We start from the raw sequence: 27,649 nt of genomic DNA on the forward strand, positions 1-27,649 counted from the left end.
AGAGCGAGTATGATGACTTATAGGGGATTGTGTTCTCCTTGAAGAAGGGGTTCATCTTGGAAGAGAAGGAGAAGCTGGTTCTGCCAACGACCCCAGAGAGGTTACTGGACCAGGAGAAAGTGAGATGAACAAACTATTTGAGGTGTATTTATAAAAGGCAAATAGGTTTGAAAGTAATCAGAACCTGGAGTACCTGCTCCCCTTATGTGAGCTTTACAACCAACTTGGTAGTAACTGTAGGGAGATGTAGATCTTGATGACATATAATTTGCCTTGACGTCGTCTAAGTCTGTTGTGACGGTGGTGGTGGAGTCTTCAAAGTCGTTGGAGGAAGTCTTGACGTCGACTGAGGCGGTCTAGTTGACACAGGTGTATTCAACACTGACAATTGCCTTGATGTTGACCGGCAGTGCTTTGTTGATGTTGAATGGCGCTTTGACGTCGACTGCTTCAGCGGAGTACCTCTCGATGGAGAGCAAATGGTCAGATTGCCTGTTTTCAATCTCACACTATTCGATGTTGAACAGTACCGACACCCCTTCCTGTGATTATCTTTCTCCTTGGACCAGCAGCTTGGGGAGTCCATGGAGCAGAAGGAAAGCACTCTAGTTAAAGACTGACCTTCCCCATGGCTTCTGGTAGATTCAACAGCTTTCTCTGCAGTCAATGCAGCCTGAAGTTTTTCTCTTAATGTTTTTCTTGAGACTTTTTGACAGTGTCTGCATGAGTCATGATGATGATGCTCAGGAAGGCAATGAACACAGACCCTTGGTGGATCTGTTTGTGCCATCTTCTTGCCACAGGAAGGCTACTTCACGAAAAGTGAAGACATTCTGACAGAAAAAGAACTCTCCTCTGTCATAAAAAAGGTAGAAGACTACTCTCATCCTAAAAGGATGCTGAGTAAAAGCCTTAAAACAAAGGCTTGGGAAAGATTTCCTATATTGTTTGTTAAAAAAAGGTAGCTCAAAGCTTAGTGCCCAGGATCCTGTTTCCAAGAGCCAAAACAATTAACTGTCAACTGTAAGGCTTGATGGGAAACTGGGTGTACTTTGAGGTTCTTAAAGGCACAGTGTCAAGTTTATTAGTTGAGTTTTTCCTTGATGCCGCTAGGCTAATTCTGTCCTTCATTGTTTTTTCTTTTTCAAAAAGGTTTGTGATAGATTTCTTATGGTCACTTATTGTTTATGGAGACATAGAAAATAATTGGTCTTTTTTACTTTTTTTTTATTTGAAAATAAAATGTTGTCTTTTTAGCCTTTCATAAGCAACAGAGAGTTATTTATGGGTGAATATGATACAAATGTATAGATTTCTGTTTTTAGGAAGTGTTCTGAAATCCTCGCAGATAGGCAGGACTATTCAGTGCCAATGACTTTGATGAAGATCCATGGGAAGAGAGATTTTTATCATTTTACCCCTTTTCATCTATTGGTATCTTATGGGTACTACCCGAAACACCTTGTATATGGATTGATTGAGATGGCAGCCAGGGTTGCAGTGGAAGAAAGTGTTGTGCATCACTTAGCTTGCACTTTTGAAAACTGCTATGAAAGAGTTACAAAAACGCACAAGAGTCGTTCAAAGAATTTGGGAGTGGGAAGGAGTCAAACACATGTTACAGGTTGCTCTCTTTTACTATCTAATTTGTGTGTTGCCCCCAACCACCTATTGTTCATTTGAAGAAAATATTTTCATTTTTAGAAGATAAACTTACCGTATGCTTGTTTTAACTCAGCATTCCCCATGTTGAAAAGGTAAATCTTCAAAATTCACCTTCCGGCAGTAATAATATTTCACATTTTTTTCCTCTGATAAATTATGAGAAAGCATTTAAACAACAGTTGACATTCCTATAAATATTAATACCTTTAAATATACAATAAGTCATGTGATAATGGTATTAGAACTTACTTGCATTGTGCATGGAAGTATTTTATGAGATTCTGAAGTAAGTCGACTCCCTTCTTAATCTTGATCTCATTAACCTTCAGAAGATACTGTTAAAACATCAATTCACATTAGTAAGGGCTAACCAATAAATGTAAATCTTATACAGGAAGAAGCAAAATATATACTGAATAATGCCTAGTAAAGCATAATGAATTTAAAGAAACAAAGCATCCGGTTGCTTGGGTGAACAAGATAAAAGGGTAGACAATGGAGGCGTGCTCATATCGCTAGTCATATCCATGAAATTATTTAAATTCATAAACAATGTCATCTAAAGAGTGAAATGCCCCTTTAACTAACCAAAATAAGAATTATACCCACTCTTATGTTTATCTTTTGTTATCAGAAAAAATGTGCAGCTAGGGTAAGTGAGATCTTCCTATAGCTCACTTATGTGGGGAAAAAACAAACGACTTAGGTTAACTGCACAATATTACTAGTAGAACTACCAAAGAAAGTGCTTGCCCCTTATCAAAATATATAAAAACACAGCAGCCCAGGAAATTACCCAAACCAAGAGGGGAGACACGTGTAACTCTGACCAAAAGAAACCTAAAATTTGCTTAAGCATCCCTACAGGCACAAGTCAAAGAGAAAGTGCTACTCATTAAAACAATGCTATCTTCAGAGATGCCCACAATTTAACAAAGACAAAATCTGCCCCTGCCCATGAAAAATGAAACTACTCTCCAACTCCTCTCTAAAAATAGTTTCCGTCATCAATTTGCTTTCAGGAGGCAACCTTTCGGGTACCAGTCTTCAGGTATGTGGATTAAATTTCCCAAAAATTTCTGCAAACAATCGAATCATCTAGACCACAGAAAATTCTTGACTTTTAGTTTCCTTTAGCACCGCCACACAATGCCATATTACCAATACAGCATTTGGAACATTTGTTTCTCAAAAACAGATAAGCTGATATGACATGAAGACATTGGGAATGGTTCAATGGTAAGCAAGTAGGACAATAATAAAAAACAAATATAATATTTTTTAAAATAAAAGGCCCATTCAACCAGATTGGTTGTCACTCCAAAATCTAGTACAAATCATAAAATACAAGGAAACTGATTACAATATTAAGAAAGAAGGGTCTATCCCTGTCAATAAGAATGGCCCTGGACACAGGCCGCTTTGACTATTGGATAATGTGAACAAAAACCCAGCGGCAGTCCCTCTATTAGGGCAGAAGAGCAACCTCCTGCCCTCACTCCATGCTGCCACAAAGGTGAAAAATTAAATGGTAACACAATGAATTTATTACCATTTTATTTTTCCCTTTCCCCAGCCCAGCCATGTTTGGGGGGTTGGGCTACTGCTGCTGACTGGCTTCAGAGGAGTGGTGCTCACTCTACTACTTAAGAGTGCGCATGTCACTTTGGCAGATTGTTTTGAGACCGCCAGCCTGACATGCACCTTTTAAACCTCTCCACCCAGCTGTATTAGATAGCTGGGTTGAGAACTTGCATAGGCCACAAGTGCCTGACGGAGCGTCAAGGCAGCTCGCTCCAGCCAATCCTGGCGCTGCTCTCATGCTGCTTAACAGTATCAGCAGCATGAGAGCAGCCTTTGAATTGGTTTGGAGAATTGCTGCAGACCAGCGTCAATGGACTGAAGGCACACGAGGACCAGAAGAGGTGAACCAGAACATGGGTAAATACATTTTAATTTTTTTCAATCTTTTGTCTCCTAGGAAAAAGAACACTCACTTTGATGTTCACTCCAGGAGCACATTTTTCACTCTTTAATTCATGCATTACATGAATGAACCAAAGACACACAAGCATTCTTTTACATTTCAAAGACAGCGGAGCTCTTTTTTTGAAAAATGGATACCTGCTGATTTGTTTTGTTTTAACCTTCTGTCACGGTCTTCAGACTGCAAGCTGTGCTTTCGGATAAATGTGATTTATGTAGATGAATACTGTAAATCCGGTTCTATACGTATAATCTTGCAAAATGATTACCTTTCATCACTTCTTCGATAAATAACTTCGATATGTGGATGGTTAAAGATTTATTTACACTATAATTCAACAGTTTCCAGTTTTAGGTAAAAGGTAAAAAAAGAGGATTGGTTATTTCGAAGCCTGTTTTAGCCACTGAATATTTTCAAAAAGCGTGGGGCACGTTACCGAGAGGAGCGCACGACTGCAGGCATTTCTTTTCCGATTGAGGGCAGAATCGAAATCTAGTAGTCACTAGAATGCAGTCGCCATATTTAATGTGGGTGACGCATCACTTTCGCTTATGACGTTTTCTGTCAATATGCAATATTTCTAAAGGAATTGAAGCTCTCTCACTTCGGCTCTTTGCAAAGTGGCTGGTTGCCTGGTCACACTCACTTGTTGGAGATCGATGCAGATACAGGTACATATCAGTCTGTCTTTTTTTAGCATACGCTAGAGTTAAATAGGAAATACGAAGAAATTGTACATTAATGGGTAAATAAACAACTAAGTGCAAGGCAAAAAGGACAAATTATATGAAAATGGGAGAACAGGCAACAGGGGATCTGGCGCCGGAAAATGTAATACTGAAAATAGTATCACAAGAACTGAAGATTGCTGTTCAAGAGAAAGTGAAGAAAGTATTAAAGAAAAAGAGAGAATACAAAAACCTGGAAGATGAAGAATATATTTCAATCTCGGAATGAGAGGATAAGGTTAATAGGGGCCAGGTGTGAAGTGTTTCAAACAGTGAAAGGATATAAAGAATGCTGTAGAACTATAAGTAAGGAGTCCAAAGCGGCTCAAAAAGATTTGGTGTCTAGAGCGACATGCAGGACGGGCAGTCTAGCACTGCAAACGAAGAGGACAAGTTTGAGGAATTTGAACAGCAGGTGAAGATGTAGATGAATACATACAGGACTTACATTATAAAGATAATTTAGATTAATAGAGTAATGAAAGTAATAAAAGGAGAGAGAAAGGAAAAATATCAATATTTGATCCACTGGCTAGGAAATTATTTGATCCAAAAGACATAAGACACCTAAGGGGCAAAGATTGGTGGCCATTAGAACATGTGGCAGGATATATTAAGCATTGGAAAGAGATGAAAGAAATATTATGATAGAGAAAGCCCCAGACCTTTGATTAAGGATAAGGTGACAGTTACACCAAATTTAGATCCCAATTTAATAATATATATTTTTAAACTGGGCAGAGACCCTAGGAAGGGGTTATAAAGACAGTTGAAACAATGCCAGGACAAGGCATTGGCTATCCATGGTCCTTTGGCACACATTTTGATTTGGTGGAAGAAGCTTATTCAAAGGGCACGGATTTGAACATCCACCTTTTGGGAGAGTGGTGTCGCCAAGAAATATGTTTTCTGGAAAAAGCGAATGCTGATCTTTTGGTAGAAAGACGCAAGACTGTCTTAATAAGTTTCAGTCCAAATTTGGGAAATTTTGCTGTGTTTGAGTCTAGTGAAGAAGCCAAGGGACTTCTATATGGAGATGGTATGGTTATAAAACCATAGGCAAATATGTCCAAACATTAACAAGTTTGGATAAGGCACCATTTTCTGAGAAGAGTATTTGCTGGAAATAGTTTTTATGGGAAGGCTAGAAGGAGAAGGAATCCTCTCAGCCGTGGATACTATAAGATCCATTCTGCAAGAATCCAGGGCAGTGAAAATTATAGAACAAATCAAGGATTCTATGTCAGGACCGGAGGCTTCAGATTATGCTATATCTTCCTTCGCTTTATTAACATAAAGAAACCACAGCAGCTTAGGAAAAGATATAATAAGAACAAAGAATGCTTTAAACATAAAGCATTGACGTAATGTTCAACAAAAAATCAACAACAACTCCCAAGAGTCTCTTTGTTATAATCATAGTCCACAGTCCTTTGTCACTGTTCATCATCCCTATATAACCGGACTTCCCATCATCTTCCTCCTCTTTCTTCGCTGCTCCCGCAGCCAGATAAGTGCTTTTCTATTTGTCTTCTTTTATTGTGCTTGATGTCTTGCGGTCTTTGGGGACTCCTTGCATGGTTTATTTCCTTTCAGAGTCCCTTAGTTGCGGGAACGTTCTGCCGTTCCTACGCGACTTTTTTCCCACTTGTGTGCGGTGTGTACATAGACCGCAAGGGGGCGGCCTGTCGCCTCGCCGACCCTCCGGCGCGCCTCCGCGGTGCGAGGAGCCGCGCCGTGGGGTCTGCTTGCGCAGGGGCCGACCCTCGCGTACCCCTCTGACACCTGGTGCTCCGGGTCTGTACTTCACAAATTGACGCCCTTTGGGGTCTGTATGGCGGTTTTGACCGCGTGAATCGCCTTCGGGCGAGATCTGTGCACCTCTTTATTCGTGTGTGGCCTAGCGCACTTGAGGGGTACGTAGACCCGGTCCCGGCGAGGAGGGTCTGCGCGCTTGGGGGTTGGTGCAGCCCACCTGCCACGTCAGCTGGCCCAAAACGTGATCGCAGCCGCTGGGCCTGCCCACATTCGAGAACTTTCTCGGTTGCCGCCCTCTTGGGTGCCCCGCATTTGCCCTTGGTTCCGACATGGAAGGGGAGTATGATGAGGAGGCCTGCCCCTATCTGCAGGATGATGAGTTTTATCAGGCGGTGGACAGCTCCATCTATCGTTGTGTGACGGAGGTGGTAGGGCCCATGGAGGATCGCCTTTCGGCCCGCATCGTAGAGGAGTGTGCCAAGCTGGCAGCGGCGCAGGTGCCGCCGCCCCCCGAGCTCCCGGGGACGTCCGGCGGGTTGCCGCCCGCTCCGAAGAGACCCCGGGGTGAGGAGCCTTCATCGGAGGCCCAAGGCGTGGATAAGGGCGCCTTCGAGCGTCTTCGTGACGCCTTCCTGGCCAAGGCGACGGCGGTGCCTCCGACGCCCTTGGTGGACCCTGGCACTTCGGGCGGTCTGTCAACGGCGCCCGCCTCCCCGATCTACGACTCTCCGGACACGGATGACGACGGGGAGTCGACCCGGTCTTGGCTCCCGGCGCCTTCGGGAAAGGAGATGCCCCGAGATGAGTCGGGCATGCTGGACCCGGACGAGATCGTCCACCCCCGATCCGCGGCCTGGGCCCCGGGGGAGACGGTGGCGAAGTTTGTCGCGGGCCGGCTGCGCAAGCCCCTGGAGAAGGAGGCGAGGGGTTGCCTGCGAGGGGAATGCCCTCGGCCTACTTTGGAGGGGAAGGTGGCTATGACCCCAGAATTGGACCCCAAGATGGCCACCTTCCTGGCGAAATTCATGAAGGACCCCAGGAAGGGGATCGATCGGTCCTGGCGGGCCTGCCAGGACAAGCTGTTGGATGCGGTCGGGCCCGCCACGAAGATCCTCGATATGGCGGAGGAGGCTCGAGCGAATGGCACCGCCATTTCACCGGAGGTGCTCTCCAACTGGGCCCAGAGGGTGATCGTCTTCTTGGGCAACGCCAACTGTGCCCTGTCCACGGAGCGGCGGCGGTCGCTCCTTATTAAGCTGGACCCGAAGCTGGGGGACCTGGCCTCGTCGGAGGCAGGTGCCGTGGCCCAGGGTGGCCTCTTCGGTGAACCTTTCATCCGCGAGCTTGGAAAGTTCGTGAACACGTTCACGTCGCTGGACAAGGCCCAGTCCAGCATCAAGAGGGTGTTTCACCAGCGTTTTTCTGGAGGGGCCGGTCGCGGCAGGGGCCGCGCGATCGGCCGTGGTCAGCAGACCAACAACCGTGGACAAGGCTCCGGAAGAGGTCAGTACCAGACCTCGGCCAACTACACCAATTTCTACCCCACGAGGGGACAACGCTATGGTGGAAGAGGATTCCAAAAGAAGTCCGGACAAGGAAATGCCCCCGGTAAGTGTACTTTGCTTGGATCAAGTTCCGATTGGGGGGCGGCTGGCAAGCTTTTACGGGGAGTGGGAGTTGCTCACTGCCGATGCTTGGGTTTTGCAAACTGTGAGAGGTTTCCATATAGAGTTTCACGACCAGCCAACTCAGGTGAGGCCCCCGCGCCCGATGGTTTTCTCAGATTCCGACGCGTGATTGATAGACGGGGAGGTCTCGGACTTGCTGCGCAAGGGAGCCATCCGCCTATCAACGCGCCACCCGCATGGGTTCCTCAGCAACGTCTTCTTGGTAGACAAGACGGATGGGGGCAAGAGGCCTGTGATCAATCTCAAGGAATTCAATGGGTGGTTGGTCTACCGTCACTTCAAGATGGAGGGGATCCACCTCCTTCGGGACGTGCTCCTCCCTCGGGATTGGATGGTGCGACTGGATCTCAAGGATGCCTACTTGGTCGTTCCCATCCACCCCCCTCATCGTCGTTTCCTACAATTCCTGTGGGACGGCCGGGTGTTCGAATTCACCGCCCTGCCGTTCGGCCTTTCTTCGGCCCCGTGGTGCTTCACGAAGGTCCTTCACCCGGTAGTGGAGTTTCTCAGAAGCCAGGGGGTCCGTATGATAGTATACTTAGACGACATCCTCCTTATGGGGCAGTGCCCGGAGGTGCTGGCAGGACAACTGCGTCAAGCGGTCGGCCTGCTTCAGAGACTGGGGTTCGTCGTCAACGGCTCCAAGTCGGTCTTGGTTCCCACTCAGCAGATCACCTTTTTAGGTTTCGTGGTGGACTCGGTGCAGGCGGTCTTGAGCCTACCGAGCCGGAAGGTCGCAAAGATACGGCACCTGCTTCGGCAGACGATCGCGAGGGATCGTACGTCACTGCGCCATGTCGCCAAGGTGGTGGGTCTTCTGTCGTCCTCCATCCAGGCGATTTTCCCAGGCCCGCTGCACTACAGGGCTCTTCAGCGCCTGAAAGCGCAGCATTTGCGCCGTGGGATGTGTTCCGATCAGTGGGTTCCCCTCACGGACGAAGTGAAGGAGGAGATGTCATGGTGGCTGTCTCACATGGAGGCATGGAATGGGCGAGCGATCTTCGGGTCGGCTCCGGACTTAATCATAGAGTCCGACGCCAGCAGGTCGGGCTGGGGCACCCGGTGCGGGGATTTTTCCACCGGCGGCGCCTGGTCGTCAGAAGAACAACAGTTGCATATCAATTGTTTGGAGCTCCTTGCGGGCTCCTTCGCGGTTCGCTGTTGGACCAAAGATTCGGTCAAGGCTTGTGTCCTGCTCCGGATGGACAATGTTTCGGCGGTCCGATATGTGAACCACCTGGGAGGTCCTCGGTCCCGCGCCTTGGCGGATTTAGCGAAGGACTTCTGGGATTATTGCCTGTCTCGTCACATTGCGGTGACGGCGGAGTATCTGCCAGGCCAGTCCAATCAGGTAGCGGATTGGCACTCTCGACATCTCAGGGATGCCAGCCAGTGGAAACTGGATCCGGGAGTCTTCCGGTGGCTACACTCCCTTTGGGGCCCCTTCTCGGTGGACCTCTTCGCGTCCCGTCTCGACCACCAGCTGCCGCGGTTTTACAGCTGGAGGCCGGACCCTCTGGCGGAGGCCACGGACGCGTTCTTGCAGGATTGGAGTCGGGAACAGCCGTTTGCGTTTCCCCCGTTCTCCATGATCATGCGGACGGCGGCTCAAATACGCCGCCAGGGTGCGGACCTGGTGTTGGTTACACCGCTGTGGAGGTCTCAAGTATGGTTTCCGGTTCTTCTGGAACTTTCCTGGGATTTTCCAATCCTACCCCCCTGTTTCCTCTGCTCCTGACGAGCCCGGATCGGGAACCTCACCCTCTCGTCATGCAGAACACTCTCCGCCTCGTGGCGTGGAGGCTCTCAGGAGACGCTGGACGCTCCCGGGCCTTTCGGGGTCAGCTGAGCACTTGCTCTCCAAAGCATGGGCCGATAGTACGACGAAGCGTTACAGATCCGCTTGGCTTAAGTGGATGCGTTGGTGTTTACGAAGGGATTTGGATCCCATGGTCGCCGGCCTTGTTCCCGTGCTGAATTTCCTGGCTCATTTGGCCGACAAGGGTTTGGCGTATAGAACGATCAATGCTATCCGGTCGGCGATTTCTGCGGGCCATGATAACATCGATGGCCATCCGGTAGGGGAACACCCTTTTGTGTGCCGGCTTCTGCGAGCGGTTCGCCTCGCGCTGCCGCCAGAGCCCAGGTACTCCGTCCTTTGGGACGTCAATTTGGTCCTGAACCTGTTCCTATCGTGGCCAGCGAATTCTTATCTGTCTCTGAAGGAGCTTTCGGCGAAATTAGTCATGTTGTTATGTCTGGTCTCTTGTAGGCGCGTCTCGGACGTGCGCGCGCTGGATGTTTCTGCACGCATTTCTTCCCCGGAGGGGGTTACTTTTACGGTGGGTCGACGCACTAAGACGTCATCGCGTTCCATTTCTTATCCAGCCTTTACTGACACTCCTAAGTTGTGTGTCGTGCAATGCCTCAAAGCATATGAGGACCTGACCTTGGATCTACGCCCTCCGGGCGAGCGTCAGTTGTTGATTGCCCTGCGGAAGCCACACAAAGCTGTCTCCTCCCCCACTATCGCTAGGTGGGTGCGTTGGGTCATGCAAGAAGCGGGCATCAATACTTCTCTCTTTGGAGCACACTCCGCCAGGGGGGCCATGGCCTCTAAGGCATTCTCGGTGGGTGCTCGTCTGGAGGACCTTATGCGAGCGGCGGACTGGTCCTCGGATTCCACCTTCAAGAGGTTTTATTTTAAGCCGGTGGTGGATTTAGCTCAGTTGGTGGTAAGTAAGCTTTAAACTAGCATAATCTGAAGCCTCCGGTCCTGACATAGAATCGAAATTTGCCTAGCTTACGTAACGGTAAGTTTCAATTCTATTAAGGACACGGAGGCGAGGATTATCCCACCCGGACTACGGTGGTGTCTCTACCCACCCGTATGGCAGTAAGTAAAGCGTTTTCCTTTACGTTGTCTGTACTGTGTTGTTCACTGAATGCTCCTCGCCTTGTTGTAGCCTTTTCCTGGGCCACCTCGCTGATGCTGTTCCTTTTTTGGCAGGCAACGACGGTGCTACACAGGACCAATGAGGCTTAAGCGTGATCTGCGCGAAGAAAGAGGAGGAAGATGATGGGAAGTCCGGTTATATAGGGATGATGAACAGTGACAAAGGACTGTGGACTATGATTATAACAAAGAGACTCTTGGGAGTTGTTGTTGATTTTTTGTTGAACATTACGTCAATGCTTTATGTTTAAAGCATTCTTTGTTCTTATTATATCTTTTCCTAAGCTGCTGTGGTTTCTTTATGTTAATAAAGCGAAGGAAGATATAGCATAATCCTCGCCTCCGTGTCCTTAATAGAATTGAAACTTACCGTTACGTAAGCTAGGCAAATTTCGATTCCATCTCTAAAGAGGGAGTGGAGGAGAAGAGTTAAATCTTCAAGAGGTCGAAGACAAAATGCTAATTCAAGACAAGGTGAGTATGAAGCTACATTCTGGTTTTACCGGGGTAAAAGTGGGAGGAAGGTTAAAACTTTTTGTTGAACAATGGGAAAAGGTAACGAAGGGTCTATGGGTTTGGCAACAAAAAAATGTTATCTAACAGATTTCGATTTAGAACCAATCCACATGAAAAAGCCCAAGGAGTTTATTTTTCAGAAAGAGTTAGAAGATATTGTAATAGAGGATATTCTACACCCGCTGAACAATAAATGGCATACAGTGTGGTCAGAGCAGCAAAAGAGGCGATGCCAGTCTATGGTTTGCAACAAAGCAGGAAAAAAGACATGACTTGGTGCTGATGCAGCACTGGAGGATTTAATGATCAAGTAGTACTTATATTAGTAGAGATAGTACGAGATATGGCATAGTTTCCTGCCACAGAAGGAGGTGGTGGATAAAGGTTTGACTCTGGCCACTTCATGCCTTGAACCTGGTCATGGGGATTATAAAGAGGTTGGTGTGTGTGAATGTGTCAGGAGTCGGAATCACCTTCATGAACAATTCCTGTTATCCAGAACTACATGTCCCAGAAACCCTGGGATCAAGGGAGGAGTATATAAGGGCGGAACCTACGGATGAAAGGCGTCGGATATTTTCGTAACTGACCCGGTGTTGGAGTATTTGGTTCGTCTTTTGGAGTTCCTGTTCTTCTTGGTGCCTTGTTCTGATCCTCGCTGATTCCTTCTGCCGCTTTCGTGTGTTTCCCCGTTGGCTGAGCCTTCTTGCACCGGCTCGTGCGGGGAACATTACTTCCGTTTCCTTTCACGCCAAGCAACGGCGTGTTTCTAGTCCTGGGGGGTTCTCCGTTGGCTGAGCCTTCTTTCTTCGGCTCGTGCGGAGAACCCCTGGTGTTGTTGTCTGTTTTGCGATTACACGCCCCCGTTGGCTGAGCCTTCTTTCACCGGCTCGTGCGGGGGGCGCGTAGAGATACTTGTCAGTAGTGTAGCGTTACAGGGTTGTCCTGTTTCCGTGCTCTCCGTTGGCTGAGCCTTCTTGCACCGGCTCTTGCGGAGTAGCGCTGTTGGCGGTTCTTACATCTTGTGGAAACCTTCCTACAGGATCCAGACCTGTTGGTTCTTCGACCAGGTACTGTACTTATATCTTTAAGGGGTGACGTAACCCCACCTTTTGTTTTTGTTTGGTTCGAATTCTTGACTTGGTCTTTGCTTTGATATGGTGAAACGTGTTCTCGGCCATTCATCTGATTTTTCATGGTATGTACTATCGAATAGCATTTTATTAGTAAAAGGGAAAGGGTCTACCCTCGCTAAGGTCACGGCTGATTGTGTATTCCAGGTGGAGAACCTACACGCTTCATACACATATCCAGGACCAGATAGTAGGGGAAGAGAAGTATCTTTAGGGCCACTCTTATTTACGTTACAGGTATAGGGAACAGCTATTTTGAGTATTTTCCTGTCTCCGTCATTTACCTTAAAGAGAGGTGCGATCATTATTATTCTTTTGTCGTTCCAGATATCCCTCCCTGCTGTCCCCTTCCTTTCCCTCCTGTTTCCTTCCCCTCTGCCCTCACTTGATCCTTCCTCGACCCAGGCTATCATAGCTTTCTGGGTCCGGTTAGATCAGGAGGTGGCCTTAATGTCATCATCCCGCTATTCTGAGGTTTTGGAGGAGAACAGAATGATAAAGAACATCGAGAAACGGCTAGAAGATTTTTTCCATCTGCTCAACCACCATCCATTATCCATTGTAGATATTCTTGATCAGAGGGAAGTAGGGGATCCAACTCCAGCCCTACATACAAATCCAGGACCTAAACAGTTTTCTTCATTATGAGAGTTTCCAGGCAATAAATTCAAGAGATAATGGGACAGATGTATCAAACCTATTTGAGTTTGCAAAAGGCCTGATTCACAGAATCGGGCTGTTTGCAAACACTAAAAGGCATTTTGGTATGTATTAGTCCCAAATTTCGATTCATTAACATTTTATCAAATCGCATTTTGGGATTGCGAATACATACCGATTCAGCACTTGGAAGGGGAGCAGGTTTTGGGTGCATCTTCAAAATACGAATTGGAATGTATATACTAATGTTTTGTGGTCACATTCAGGTGGCAAAACATGAATACTTCCTTAGTACAAAAGCGAAGTGGTAAAGCAGTTGCAAATGGAAACCAGCCTGCAAGAGACTCCTTCCACTTTATGAATACAAAAGAAATGTTTGCTTAGGAGGAGGCCATGGTCCAGGAGACCACCTCTTTTTCTCAAACAAAGTTTTTAAATGAGCTCTCATTTCCTATGAGGGAAATGGGCTGCTCTTAATAAAACAAAAAAATCCTGCTTTATTAAAAAGTAACTTAGGACATGGTGGTCTGCTGACCCCAGCAGACCACCATCCCTGTGATCACTACAATTTCTACTGGGTCGAAACTGCGCCCTACTTCATTGATATTCATGAGGTAGGTCAATTTGTAACCCACTAGGAATCGCAATTTAAAAAATAAAACTGTCTTGCAGTAGGAATTGAGATTTCCAAATTGTGATTTGGTAAGAATCGAAATTTGCCTAGCTTAGTAACGGTAAGTTATAATTCTATTAAGGACACGGAGGCGAGGATTATGCTTTTCTCTCTTCGCTGTTTATTAACATAACATCGCACAGCAGCCAGAAAAGCATCAAAACTCGAAAAAATGTTAGTATTCCCAACACCGGAATATCAGAAAAACATCGTAATAACATTGTTTAATAACTACAAATCCCATGAGATCAACATTAGGCAGTCCTTTTTTAGTGTCCATAAGTCCCAATATAAGGCGTCCAACCACCGAACTCCTCCTCTTTCTTCGTGGCGAGTCAGGCCAAAGTCTCAAGCATCTCGTTTCGCACCATCATTCCCTGGCGGAAAAAGAACAGCGTGAGCTAAGCCATACCCGCTAAGCATGAAGGCAAATCAACAAAGCAGAGCATCAAGTCAATCGACATGCAACCCAAGAAAACAGTAACCATACTGCAAATCGGAAAACGGATTACTTACTCCAGTACGGGCGGGATCTCCGCAGGAGGTATGGGTGGGATAATCCTCGCCTCCGTGTCCTTAATAGAATTGAAACTTACCGTTACTAAGCTAGGCAAATTTCGATTCTATGTCAGGACCGGAGGCTTCAGATTATGCTTGTTTAAAGCTTGTCCACCACCAAACTAGCAATATCCACCACTGGCTTAAAATAGAACCTTTTGAAGGTGGAATCCGAAGACCAGTCCGCAGCGCGCATGAGGTCTTCTAATCGTGCCCCAAGGGCAAATGCTTTAGAAGCCATGGCCCCTCTTGCTGAGTGAGCTCCGAACTGCCTCGTATCAATACCAGCTTCCTGCATCACCCAACGTACCCACCGGGCTATAGTGGGGGAAGAGACAGCCTTGTGCGGTTTGCGCAGCGCAATCAGTAACTGCTGTTCGCCCGGAGGGCGAAGTTCCGTTGTGACATCCTCATAGGTCTTCAAACACTGTACCACACACAACTTAGGGGCATCAGCAAATGCCGGATAGGAAATAGACCTCGTAGCCGATTTCGTGCGTCGGCCCACGGTAAAGGTCACCCCATCCGGGGAGAACGCTCTCGCCGTGACATCAAGGGCACGCACGTCAGACACCCTGCGACAAGACACTAAGCACAGGAGCATCGCCAGTTTAGCTGACAGTTCCTTTAAGGAAAGATACTTGTTAGGCTGCCAGGAAAGAAAAAGGTTCAACACCACGTTGACATCCCACAGGACGGAATACCGTGGGTCCGGCGGTAAAGCCAGACGCACTCCCCTAAGGAGCCTGCATACCAGGGGATGTTCCCCGACCGCCACTCCATCCAGCTGCACATGAGCCGCAGATATGGCAGAACGTATCGTATTAATCGTCCAGTATGCTAAGCCGGCGGTAGAGAGCTCTGCAAGGAAATTCAGGATAGGAACGAGGCCTGCGACCATGGGATCCAACTCCCGTCGAAGACACCAACGAACCCACCTGGTCCAAGCCGATCTATACCTCTTGGCAGTGCTGCCTGGCCAGGCCTTGGACAAAAAGTGCTGAGCTGAGTTCGAAAGGCCAGGGAGCGACCAACGTCGCCTGAAAGCCTCCATGCCATGAGGCGGAGAGAACCCTGGAGGAGATGGTGAGGGACCCCGTCTGGATTGAGGATAAGACGAGGAAGCCGGGGGAGTAGGATTGGAGAATCCCAGGAAAGTTCCAGCAGAACTGGAAACCACACTTGCGACCTCCACACGGGCGTCACCATCACCACGTCCGCCATCTGATGGCGAACCTGGGCCGCGGCCCGTACTATCATGGAGAAAGGCGGGACGGCATACGGCCGTTCCTGACTCCAGTCTTGGAGGAACGCATCCGTCGCCTCCGCCGAGGGGTCCGGTCTCCAGCTGAAGAACCTCGGGAGCTGGAAGTCCAGACGGGACGCAAACAGGTCTATGAAAAACGGTCCCCAGCATGCCGCCAGCCAGCGGAACACTTGAACATCCAGCTTCCACAGGCTGGAGTCTCGAAGATATCTCGAGTGCCAATCCGCCACCTGATTGGCCCGACCCGGCAGGTATTCTGCCGTAACCGAGACTTGATGGGCGAGACAATAATCCCAAAAGTTTTTCGCCAGGTCCGCAAGGGCTCCTGATCGCGGACCCCCTAAGTGGTTCACATACCGAACCGCTGAGACGTTGTCCATCCGCAGAAGGACGCATGACTTCACGGAGTCCCTCGTCCAGCAACGGACGGCGAACGAACCTGCTAGAAGTTCCAAGCAGTTGATGTGAAGTCGCTGTTCGTCGGACGACCAAGCGCCGCCTGTGGAAAAAATCCCCGCAGCGGGCGCCCCAGCCAGACCTGCTGGCGTCGGACTCGATCACCAAGTCTGGAACGGACCCGAAAATCGCGCGACCGTTCCACGCCTCCATGTGGGCGAGCCACCAAGACATTTCCTCTTTGACCTCCACCGACAGGGGAATCAAGCGGTCGTAGGAGAGCCCTCTGCGCAAATGATGCGCTTTCAATCGCTGAAGAGCCCGATAGTGAAGAGGGCCCGGGAATATCGCCTGAATGGACGATGAGAGGAGGCCTACTACTCTGGCCACCTGCCGGAGGGAGGTGTGCGATTTGGAGATAGTTTGCCGAAGCACATGCTTGATTTTGGCCATCTTTCTGGACGGCAAACTGAGAGTCGATGTCATCGAGTCCACCACAAAGCCCAGGAACACCATTTGCTGGGCAGGGGTGAAAACCGACTTCTTCCTGTTGACAATAAAACCCCAGACCTTGTAACAGGGAGACTGTCTGAGACAGATGAGCTGCCAACTTGCTCGGGTCCTGGCCCAACAACAAGATGTCGTCCAGATAGACGATCAGCCGAATCCCCTGACTCCGCAGGGTTTCGATGGCCGGGTGCAGAATTTTTGTAAAGCACCAAGGGGCCGAGGAAAGACCGAACGGAAGGGCCTTGAACTCGAACACCATGTCTTTCCAGCAAAACTGAAGGAACCGACGATGCGGGGGGTAAATTGGAACCACCAGATACGCATCCTTGAGGTCCAGACGGACCATCCAGTCGTTCTGGAGCAAAACGTCCCTCAAAAGATGGATGCCCTCCATCTTGAAGTAGTTGTACACCACCCAGCCATTGAACTCCCTGAGGTTGATGACTGGTCGTCTGCCCCCGTCCACCTTTTCCACAAGAAAAATATTGCTCAGGAAACCCCGGGGGTGGCGCGTTGTTCGACAAATAGCCCCCTTGCGCAGCAGCGCCGAGACTTCTTCGTCGATCAAGAGCGCGTCCGATTGAGAAAACGGTATGGGCGAGGAGGCTCTACCTGGCGCGGCTGGTCGTAAAACTCTATGCGGAACCCCCGCACGGTCTGAAGGACCCATGCGTCCGCTGTAATAGCCTCCCACGCCTGGGTGAAACACGCCAACCTCCCCCCAATAACAACCTGATCCGCAGGGATAACACTCACCGTGTGAATTGTTGGCGCCGGAGTCGTTCCGGAAGTTCCCGCGTCCTCCGAAACGCTGACCTCTGGTGGGGTAAAAGTTGTTGTAATTCGCGGAGGAGATGTAGCCTCCTCTGCCGGAGCCGCGCCCTTTTCCGGGCTGTTGCTGACCACCACGGCCGGTCGTGATGCCCCTACCACGACTAGCCCCCCGGGAAAAACGCTGGTGGAAGACCCGCTTGATGGTCGACTGGGCCTTATCCAGGGAGGTGAAGGTGGAAACAAACTTCCCCAGTTCTTTTATGAACGGCTCGCCAAAGAGCCCTCCTTGGGCAACAGCGCCAGCTTCCGACGAAGCCAAATCGCCCAACTTGGGATCCAGTTTTATCAGCAGCGACCGACGCCGTTCGGTCGAAAGGGCACAGTTGGCATTCCCCAGGAAGATAACAGCCCGCTGCGCCCAGTTGGACAGTACTTCCGGGCAAATGGCGCTGCCCGACACCTTGGCTTCCTCGGCCATATCGAGGATCTTGGTGAGGGGGCCAATGGTGTCCAAGAGCTTGTCCTGGCAGGAGCGCCAGGAACGGTCGATCCCCTTCCGGGGTCCTTCACGAACTTCGCCATGAAGGTGGCCATCTTCCCATCGAGCTCCGGCGTCATGGCCACCTTCCCATCCAAAGTCGGGCGGGGACATTCGCCTCTCAAACAGCTGCGCGCCTCCTTCTCCAAGGGCTTGCGGAGGCGGCCCGCTACAAATTGCGCCACCTTGTCACCAGGCGCCCAAGCGGCCGACCGCGGGTGCATGATTTCGTCCGGGTCCAGCATGCCTGAAGTGTCTTTGGGCAACTCCGTCGAATTGGACGCCGGTCGCCATGACCGCACGGAGTCCTCGTCGTCGTCGTCGTCGTCCGTATCCGCGGGGGAAACACCCCCCGGGGAGGCCGGGACAACGTCCGCCGGCGTTGAAGGGGTCTGAGGCGGAGGCGCCTCGGAGGCCGACCCGGATGCCTTAGCCAGGAAAGCGTCGCGTAGGCGCTCGAAGGCGTCCTTGTCCACACCTTGTGAACCACTGGGATCCGCGTCCCCACGTGGCTTCTTGGCCGCCGGAGGCCGGCAAGGATCGTTGGCGGGTGACCCCCCTAGGGCCGGTGCCAACTTGGCACATTCTTCGACAATGCGGGTTGAAAGTCTGTCCTCCATAGGCCCAACGATTTCCTGCACGCACCGGTAAATCGACTGGTCCACAGCCGCATAGAAGTCGTCGTCTTGGAGGTACTGGTGTGACTCCTCCTCCTCGACATAGTACCCCTCAGCCATGGCGTCCACCACGCAGTAGAGAATAAATTGGAAACTGAGGGTTCCGATGGCGTACACAGACAGCCACGGGTGGGCCAACCGAAGGTTAGCAAGGGTTGTAGGCCGGTGGAACCGGCAATCAAAAAGGCAGCACCAGCCTTCACAGCGCGCCGACCCTCTCTCCAGAGACCGGGTCTCACCGCCTCCCAGCGCGCTCGAGCGGGGAACACCCCAGCGGAAGCTGATGTAGGAAAAGGTGCTGAAAAACCGCCCGCAGGCTTCAACGTGGTTACAACCACCAGTACAGACCCCACCGGGGCGTTCAAGCACAGGACAGTACAACCCAAAAGGGCGTCAGGGTTAGGAGGCAGCGGGGCACCTGCGATGTCGACTCCCCAGCGCGGCTGCAATCAGCGAGACGGAAGCTGCGCGCGGGCAGGCGAGACGCAATGGCGCCCTCTAGCGGCGAACTCAACACCGCGGAATACACGGGGACATCGCGTAAGGGGCGAAGGCGTCCCCGCGATGGAAGGGGCTCTGGAAGGGAAAAAAAAAACACAGACCCCCCAAAGCAACAGTCAATTCTAACAGAATATGAGAAAAAACACAAAACCTCAACAAACACAAAATGTGCAAGAGAGGGAGAATAGCACTTAACTGGCTGCGAAGCAGCGAAGAAAGAGGAGGAGTTCGGTGGTTGGACGCCTTATATTGGGACTTATGGATACTAAAAAAGGACTGCCTAATGTTGATCTCATGGGATTTGTAGTTATTAAACAATGTTATTACGATGTTTTCTGATATTCCGGTGTTGGGAATACTAAAAAATTTTCGAGTTTTGATGCTTTTCTGGCTGCTGTGCGATGTTATGTTAATAAACAGCGAAGAGAGAAAAGCATAATCTGAAGCCTCCGGTCCTGACATAGAATTGCAAATTGTAAATTGCACTTCCTAATGTTGATACATCTGGTCCAATATTCCAAGTGAGCAATTCTTAGATATCATATGGTACTGCACTACCAAGTATGAATACTTTGAAAGCTCAAAGACACTTATAAACAAACCCAGATGCATAGGATATTGAAAGAGAAATCAAGGAAAAGGCTTTCTTTACCCCAAAAGAGGCGCACCTTATGCGGAAAGAGGGAAAAAAGACACAAAAATGAACATCTGCGTGTCTGCCTTCCATCCAAACACAATGATTTCAAGAAAATCATAACTCAGAACTTTCACATCCCCATGTTCATGACAAGTCCAATGGAAACATCTTTATTTCCTTAAAAAAATATAAATCACAGCCTAACAGATTACCTGCTTTGGGTATATATGGGAAGCAATTCCACTGATCCAAGAAATGTACCTTGTATATAGAACCTCCCTCTGGACAATTTTCAGCCTAAGATCAAACCATCACATGTGAGAACTGACCTACTATAATACCAAATTAAAGTAATGTGCCTGCATAATGTGGTGCCATCCTGGTTAATGAAGAGTCTTTTCGAGTAATACATAGGGGGGTACTAAAGTTTAAAGGTAGGTCTTCCTTTAGCCCTAACATCAGCTCAATTATAATGAAGAATATGTAATCTAAGGAATGTTATTCCCAGTTGGACAGCTCTGCCAGGAATACCCACTTGGATGCCCAAGGAAGGAGCAGCCAACACATATCCAGCAGAGATGTGGAATTCCTATAGCCTGACACCCAGGACATATTGGGCCCAACCCGCTGCTGCACAAACCCCTTGGCTGCCAGATTACAACACCACATTATGGATCAGGGAAGTACACTGTTTGCAGTTAAGGTAATATTTTTGTCCATATGTTAATACTGTTCAAACTTGTATTTATGGTTCATTGATTGAAAGCCTTTATTATTGGGGTAAGCGCTCTAAGTAAATGTTGTAAGCTAGGACCGCACTACTGCACTACTGACTGTGGTTCAAGTATAGAAATGTGTAAACACATTTACAAAGTTTAGCAATAGAGGCCGTGTATAATACTCCCAGAATGCTCTCTGATTTGATACAAATATCTGCAGAAGCTTGAAAGCAAACTTGATGATTCTTTGCTTTCAAAATGAAATGCTCATAAAAAAAATGGAAGCAGGTAAAAAAAAATTTCACTTAAGCACTGTAAAATTTCAGGTACCATTTCTTTGCAGCATCATTTAGAAACATGTTAATGCAGGCTAAAATTCCCCAATGCTCAGATCTGAGTCCCTTGCTCACTTTGCCACTGGATTCAAGCACGCCGGGCTGAAGACGGCTGGAATGCCAGAAACCGGTCCTCGGAAGCTTGTTTCCGGTCCAGGGAAGACATGGCTTGGCAGTTCGGGCTGGACTGTTCCCATGAGGCACAGGGTCAGACTGATTTGCATATAGCCATGTCTGAACTGGGGTGGCAGAGTGGGCTAAAGAACGGTGATGGATTAAACCCAGATCTTTTGACTGGGTGTGAGTGTTTGATTGATTCAGATGCTCCGTCCATCACCCCCCCCCCCTTTTGTACCACTTGTATTAAGTGCAACAATACAGCTTTCATGAATTCCTAAGAACTTACATAAGTAGGACAAAAAAAATAGTACTCCTAGAAAATATTTGTTAACTGCATTTTAGCATGAGTAAATATGCATGTGTAGATTTGCTCCTGCGAAAATCTGTTTACAAGTTCACTTTCCCTCCAAACACTTTTTTCCCAACTCTGGAAGAAGGTTTACGCCTGCCATGGTCAGGAGTAAATTTCCAACATTACCAAGTATAGGAAAAGATTAGAGAAGAGTTGATGAAAACCCTTAAAACATGCAAGTTAATAGGTTTGCACATACTCAAAAGGGAATTCTAAACCTGGAACTATTGCTTACCAATACCTTCAGCTTCAGTATGTAGATCTGCGGAAAAGTGGCAACATAAGGGGATTGAAAGTATTGAAATACTACTATGGTATGAGCCCTGGCATAATCAGTGAGGCTATATCAGAGCTCTTATATAATGAGATTGCTGCCATAATTTGTTGCCACACTACATGGCACCAAAAGTACAAGTGGGTTTTGTTACAGGACAAGTAGATTTAAGAAGCAACCTGCCCCATGGACAAGTAGATATTTTATTGAATTCCACACCCCTGATCCACACTTTGATATAATGTGATTACGGCTCCTCTGCTTCAGCAGTTTCCACAATATGGGCATTCAGGAGAACAAGTGAAAGTGACAATTAAAATGGTATAAAATAGAACAGAAGAAGTGGGGGTGTGGAGAACAATCTACTTAGTAAAAGAAGCCACATTATTACTACAGGAAAAAACCACAGCCAATACCTTGAACCAAGCTTCTGAAGTACATGTTTACAAAAAAAGCAAACATCCTAGATCCTTGCTTTCTGCATCCTCACACCTGCAAGAGAGTTGCTTTATAGACGGCAACAATGAACGCCAGTATGAGATACGAGAAAATGAAAATTAATGGAACACAGCTATCTACATTTAATAAGCCAACAGTGACCTGTCCAAACATGCACCAGAATAAATAAGGCTCCATTTAAATAAAGCAGAAAAGAGAAAAAAAATACACTGGAGCCCTGGACTATTTGATGCATCACCGTCCAAAAGTAGTAGTGATGAGAATGGAAGCAACAGCATGTAGACACTTCACAATGGAACACACTAGCTTCCTGGTGACCAAGGGCCATATGTATGAAGCGTTTTTCTTGTCGCAAACGCTGCGAATCGGAAATTCGCAGCGTTTGCGACAAGAAAAACGTGAAATGCGATGTATGAAATTATCGCATCGCAAATGTTAAGGAATCGCAACATTTGCGATTCCTTAACATTGCACAAGCATTTAGGAAATTGCAAAATGCGATTTCTAAAATGAAACGTATGAAATATTTAAAAATTGCGATTTTGGAATAAGAGGTCGCAAATTACCACCAACTTGTAGTTGGTGGTAAATTGCGAATTCTTTTCAAAAAGCATTTTTTTTAAAACAAAAAGGTGCCATGTGACGCTCATACATGCCCTTTGGCATGTATGTGCGCCATATGCGCACACATGTCATTTTCAGGGGTGCAGCAGGGTGTTTTTGAGACACCCCTGCACCCTGGAAAATTCGCAAAATTTGCGATTAGCAAATTGCTAATCGCAATTTTGCCTTTCATTTCTATGGGCCAAGAGGCCCTTAGAAATGAATGGGATGTTTTCCTTATTTGCGAATTCGCAAATAAGGAATTATTGGAAATCGCTAAAAAATAGCGATTATTTACATACATACCGTTTTGCGATTTCCAAATAGCGATTCCTTAAAATTCGCTATTTGGAATTCGCAAAACGATAGAATGATACATATGGCCCCAAGTGACAAAAGTGCAAGTCACTGGATTGTGCTACAATGAAGAAAAGCACAGGAAGTGGGCCTGTTATCATCAAAGAAAAAGAAAATAATTTCCACTCAAATGTTCACATTGCCATGGGTCAATTAAAATAAAAATTTGTGTCATCCTACCTCACACATCTGTAGCTGAAAAAACCTCCTCTCTTTCTCCATTTCTTCTGCAATTTCTGCCCCACTTATTTCTGTGCGGATCATTCCATGTAGTTTGGCATGCTCTTTTTTTTCCTTTTCGATTTTAGTACTTATGATAAAAAAAGAAAATAAGGATGGCAAATTTAGAATTATCACCTGAATAGTACCTTCATCTATTTACCACACACGCTGCTTATTACCCATAGCGGGAATTAGATCTTACACCCACCACAAAGCTAACACATTCTTAACTGGTTATTTACAAAAGTACAGTACAATTATATTAACATTGTCAGGTATTCTGGGTGTGGTTACAAAACCACATTACCAATATGCAACTGAAGGCAGCTTTTCTGAAGAAATCCTTATGAAATAATAGGTAGGGACTGGAACATTGTTCTCCGCACAGTAGACAGTTACTGTAACACTGCCAAGACTAAAGTGTATGGATTCACTAATAGTCATTTTCTATGAAACTACGGGAATGCAATGAGGCAATGTACCTTAGAAAAATAAGTTTTGACTCTACCATGGAACATTGGTCTACTTTAAACCAATTTAACCCATTTCGATTCTATTCAGTCAATATTATTTAAGCAACTAGTAATGAAAAAAAAATAAAACTTTATAAATGAACACTATGCATAAACTGTAGGTTGCTGAGAAACACTGTTCGGACTAATGTTATATTTTTAATTATGCACAAATAAACTATTCCTCAGTTTAAATTAACATCTTGAGGCTGATTCACAAAAGCATATATGACAATAGAAAGGTGGACTACAGGAATTTCATTAAAGCACTCATAAATGCTTTTGTGAATTTCCCAAAAAAGTCCTGCTCCCAATTAATGCAAAAAGGACACAGTTCTTTCTATCTGTGTTAACTGTTATATGAATATTACAATTTTAGATAGGTTTAGGGCTATTCACAAAGTTATGTAAGAGACCTACATAAGCGCTAGTTTTGTACTCCAAAAGACTTTGCGAACAAGCCCCACTGATTTGTTGTTATATTATGTTTGCCTCGCTTATGTGCACCCACATGCTGTCAAAGTACATCTGAATCGTTTTGCACTGCCTTAGTATTCGATTCTAATGGTATACTAGAAGACAAGAGCCGTTTGAGGCCTCATTCTAATGAGAGGCTATGAATACTCTTGGTGGCAACACGTAATTGCAAGTTATTTTAAATTATTTATTTATTTTATTTTTTATGTTTTATATAGCTCTATCTAGACCCGGAGGTATCAGAGCGCTTTACATGAGCATCAGATCATGGTTACAGGTTACATCATTACAAAGGTTACACAGTTCTTAGAGCATGGCAACATTGTTACATGTAAGGTCGAGATAAACAATAAGCACAAATACGTAAGGGGAAAAGCAGGCAAGGTGAGACATTCAGGGGAGGGGGGGTTGGAGCACGGGAAGTAGACAGATAATGAGGGCGGGAAAGGGGAGGGGAGGGTGAGAGACACAGCATGGGAAGAGGAGGGGAAGGGTGATGGGGACACAAACCGGTAGACGAGTCAAGGCAACGTCCAAAGTCCAGTAAGCTGTGATCCCAGGGCAGACAAGGGGAGAGATTCAGGGGAGAGAGGATAGAAGCTAGGGAAGAGACAATAAGGAGAGACGAAAAGAAGTCTGCCTAAAGACCGACTGGGTAGGTGACGACCAAGGAGGGAATCCACTGACTATCCTAGTCATTTTATATAGACCAAACTGCAGCCAATCAGGCGACAGCACCCACCAGAATGTTCTCCTTAGAGGCTCAGGCTCTCAGATTTTCTCGCACAGGAGTGAAACCAAATAATCGCCCACAGGAGCCTCTGAGGGGAGGTGGGCGGGTGCATGTGAATCTATGAAAGACACCAATACTGGAGAACCACAGATTACAGGTAATTAAATATTGTTCTTCTCCAGTATTGGGGTGTCTTTCCTTCCTGAATCAGAGTAGAAAGCAGTACCCATAACATAAAGCTCATTAGACGCTACCTGCATCACAGTATGCATGTATAATCATAAAATAGAAAAAACATGTTATAAGCGTCTAAAAAGAGCATAGAGGAGGAGGGAGAACAGAGGCTCACCTTATTTGAAAAGATTGCAAAGAACTGCTCTTCCCACCGAAACATCTGCATCACTGGCCGAGTCCAAACAGTAGTACTTAGTAAAGGTGTGCCTGCTGGACCAAGTTGCAGCTCTGCAGATCTGAAGAAGAGGCACACCAGCGAAAAGAGCGGTAGAAGAGGATACCGCTCTTGTAAAATGCGCTCTTGGTAAAGACTGTAAAGATCATCCTGCTTGTTGATGACAGAGTCCAATTGCTGAACAGACCCACCAGGCTACAGTCTGTTTGGATACAGCGCATCCCTGGCGCAGTTTTCCATAGGCCACAAACAGTTGGTCTGTTTTGCGAATAGTGGCCGTTCTTTGAAGGTAAAACTTGAGAAATCTCCTAATGTCTAAAGAGTGTAAGGCCCTTTCAGCATCTGATTGTGGATTTGGAAAAAATGTTTTGAGAATTACCGGCTCATTACGATGAAAGTCAGATGAAACTTTGGGCATATACCTAGGATTAGTACGTAGTACCACAGAATCTGAAGTAAATTGCAAGAAAGGAAATTTTGAAGTGAATGCCTGAATATCACTGACCCTTCTAGCTGATGTCAATGCTAAGAGCAAAGAGACCTTCCTTGAAAGGAACTTGAGATCAATCTTATGAATGCGTTCAAAGGGGTGACTCATGAGTTGAGCGAGCACCACATTTAAGTACCAAGATGGAGGTGGAGTCGAATTGGAGGAAACACACGGAATAGTCCTTTAAAATATTGTTGAATTATCCTTGAAGACAAAAGAGAATTAGATCCGTCCTGCCGGAATCTGGAAATGGCTGCCAGAAATACCTTTGGAGTTGAATGCGATAAACCGGATCTAGCCAGATGAAGGAAGAAAGGCAAGATCTGTTCCGGCCTAGCATGGATGGGATGCAGATCAGCAGAGCGACACCAGGCACAAAATCGCTTCTATTTGAGCTTGTAGGTTTTTGCTGGCGCTCTAGCATTGGCCAGATCTTCTTGACAATCTGCAGGGATGTCTAAGTGGGCGAACTCATTGTGTTGAGGAGCCAAGCTGCTAATTTCAAGGAAGCTGGGTCCGGATGGCACACTTGACCCCCTTGAGTGGTCAGGAGATTCGGTATTTGTGGCAGCTGGATTGGACTGCACTCCGAAAGGAGGAGAAGTTCGGTGAACCAATATTGTCGAGGCCACCTTGGAGCAATCAGGATTGGGCGACATGGTTGTCTCTTCATCTCCTGATGACCTTGGGGACTAAAGGAATTGGTGGAAAGGCGTATGCAAATGTCTGAAACCAGTTCATCAAAATAATAACCCCAATTGAGTTCCTGTGGGGAATCCAGCTTGCAAAGCGTGGGCAATTCCGGTTCCGATTCATCGCAGACAAATCCAGGTCGGGGTGACCCCACTCTCGGAATACTCGATCCAGGGTCGGCTGATGGATCTCCCATTCGTGACTGGATACAGCAGACCTGCTGAGGGAGTCTGCTAGCACGTTGGAGACCCCTGGAACGTGGATCGCTGAAAGATTGATGTCGTGATCCAGAGACCGATTCCAAATCTCTTGTGCTTGACAAGATAGCCGGTCCGACCTTGTACCTCCCTGTTTGTTCAGGTAATGCATACTGGTTGTATTGTGCGTTCGAATTAGAACCATGGAACCCTCGATGATTCTTTGAAAAGACTTCAGAGCTCGAAAGATGGCTCGTAGTTCCAGGAGATTTAGGTGCCACTTTTTCTGTTGTAAGTTCCATTTTCTGTTGATTGTCATTCCCTGGAGGTGTGCGCCCCATCCCTCCAGAGAAGCATCCGTGGTAACGATAAATCTGGGCACCTCTGTCAGGAATGCACATCCCCTTGTAGGTTGCATCCTTGCATCCACCATTGAATGGAGTTTCTCGTTCGAGGAGTTATGTTGATCATGTCTTCGAATGATCCTACCACCTGCACCCATTGAAGACTGAGCTCTTCCTGCAAGGGCCTCATCCTGAGACGACAGTTAGGGATGAGAGGGATACATGAAGAGATCATCCCTAGGAAAGATTTGAACTTGCGAACAGAAACATACTCTTTTTTCAGCAGTATGGAAGACATCCTGTGGATCTTGATCGAAACAAAAGCTCGGGCGAGTTGTGTGTCCAACGTTGCTCCCAAGAAAGACTTCCTTTGAGATGGAGTTAGATGGGACTTTTCGAAATTGACTGAGAAACCCAGGCTCTGAAATAGTGAAAGGCACCTTTGAACGTGAGCTTCTGCTGTGAATAGAGAACTGGCCTTGATAAGGCAGTCGTCCAAATATGGGTAAATTTGAATTCCTTCCAAATGAAGATGAGCTGCCACCGGAGCTAATATCTTCGTGAAAACTCTGAAAGCTGATCGCAGTCCAAATGGGAGAACTTTGTACTGAAAGTCCCTGCCAGCCACTCTGAACCTTAAAAACTTCCTGTGCCTGGAAAGGATGGGCACATGGAAGTGAGCATCCTGAAGGTCGAGTGTTGCCATGTGATCCCCTTCTGAGAGAAACTGG

At 47.2% G+C, this 27,649-nt stretch overlaps 1 protein-coding gene across 2 annotated transcripts in view; it reads right to left on the minus strand.

Annotated features, from left to right (window-relative positions):
* ASAP2 (ArfGAP with SH3 domain, ankyrin repeat and PH domain 2) overlaps positions 1-27,649 on the minus strand; it is a 1,186,778-nt gene that overhangs the window by 850,780 nt on the left and 308,349 nt on the right. For both annotated transcript variants that reach the window (XM_086926365.1, XM_086926364.1), the window contains exons 6-7: positions 23,022-23,151; positions 1,915-2,000 (exon numbers count right to left, since the gene is read on the minus strand). In XM_086926365.1, the coding sequence (XP_086782491.1) occupies positions 1,915-2,000; positions 23,022-23,151 (216 nt within the window). The remainder of the gene's footprint in view (positions 1-1,914; positions 2,001-23,021; positions 23,152-27,649) is intronic.

The sequence above is a fragment of the Lissotriton vulgaris genome, chromosome 6, assembly GCF_964263255.1.
Source record: "Lissotriton vulgaris chromosome 6, aLisVul1.2, whole genome shotgun sequence".
In the NCBI taxonomy this organism is placed as follows: Eukaryota; Metazoa; Chordata; class Amphibia; order Caudata; family Salamandridae; genus Lissotriton; species Lissotriton vulgaris.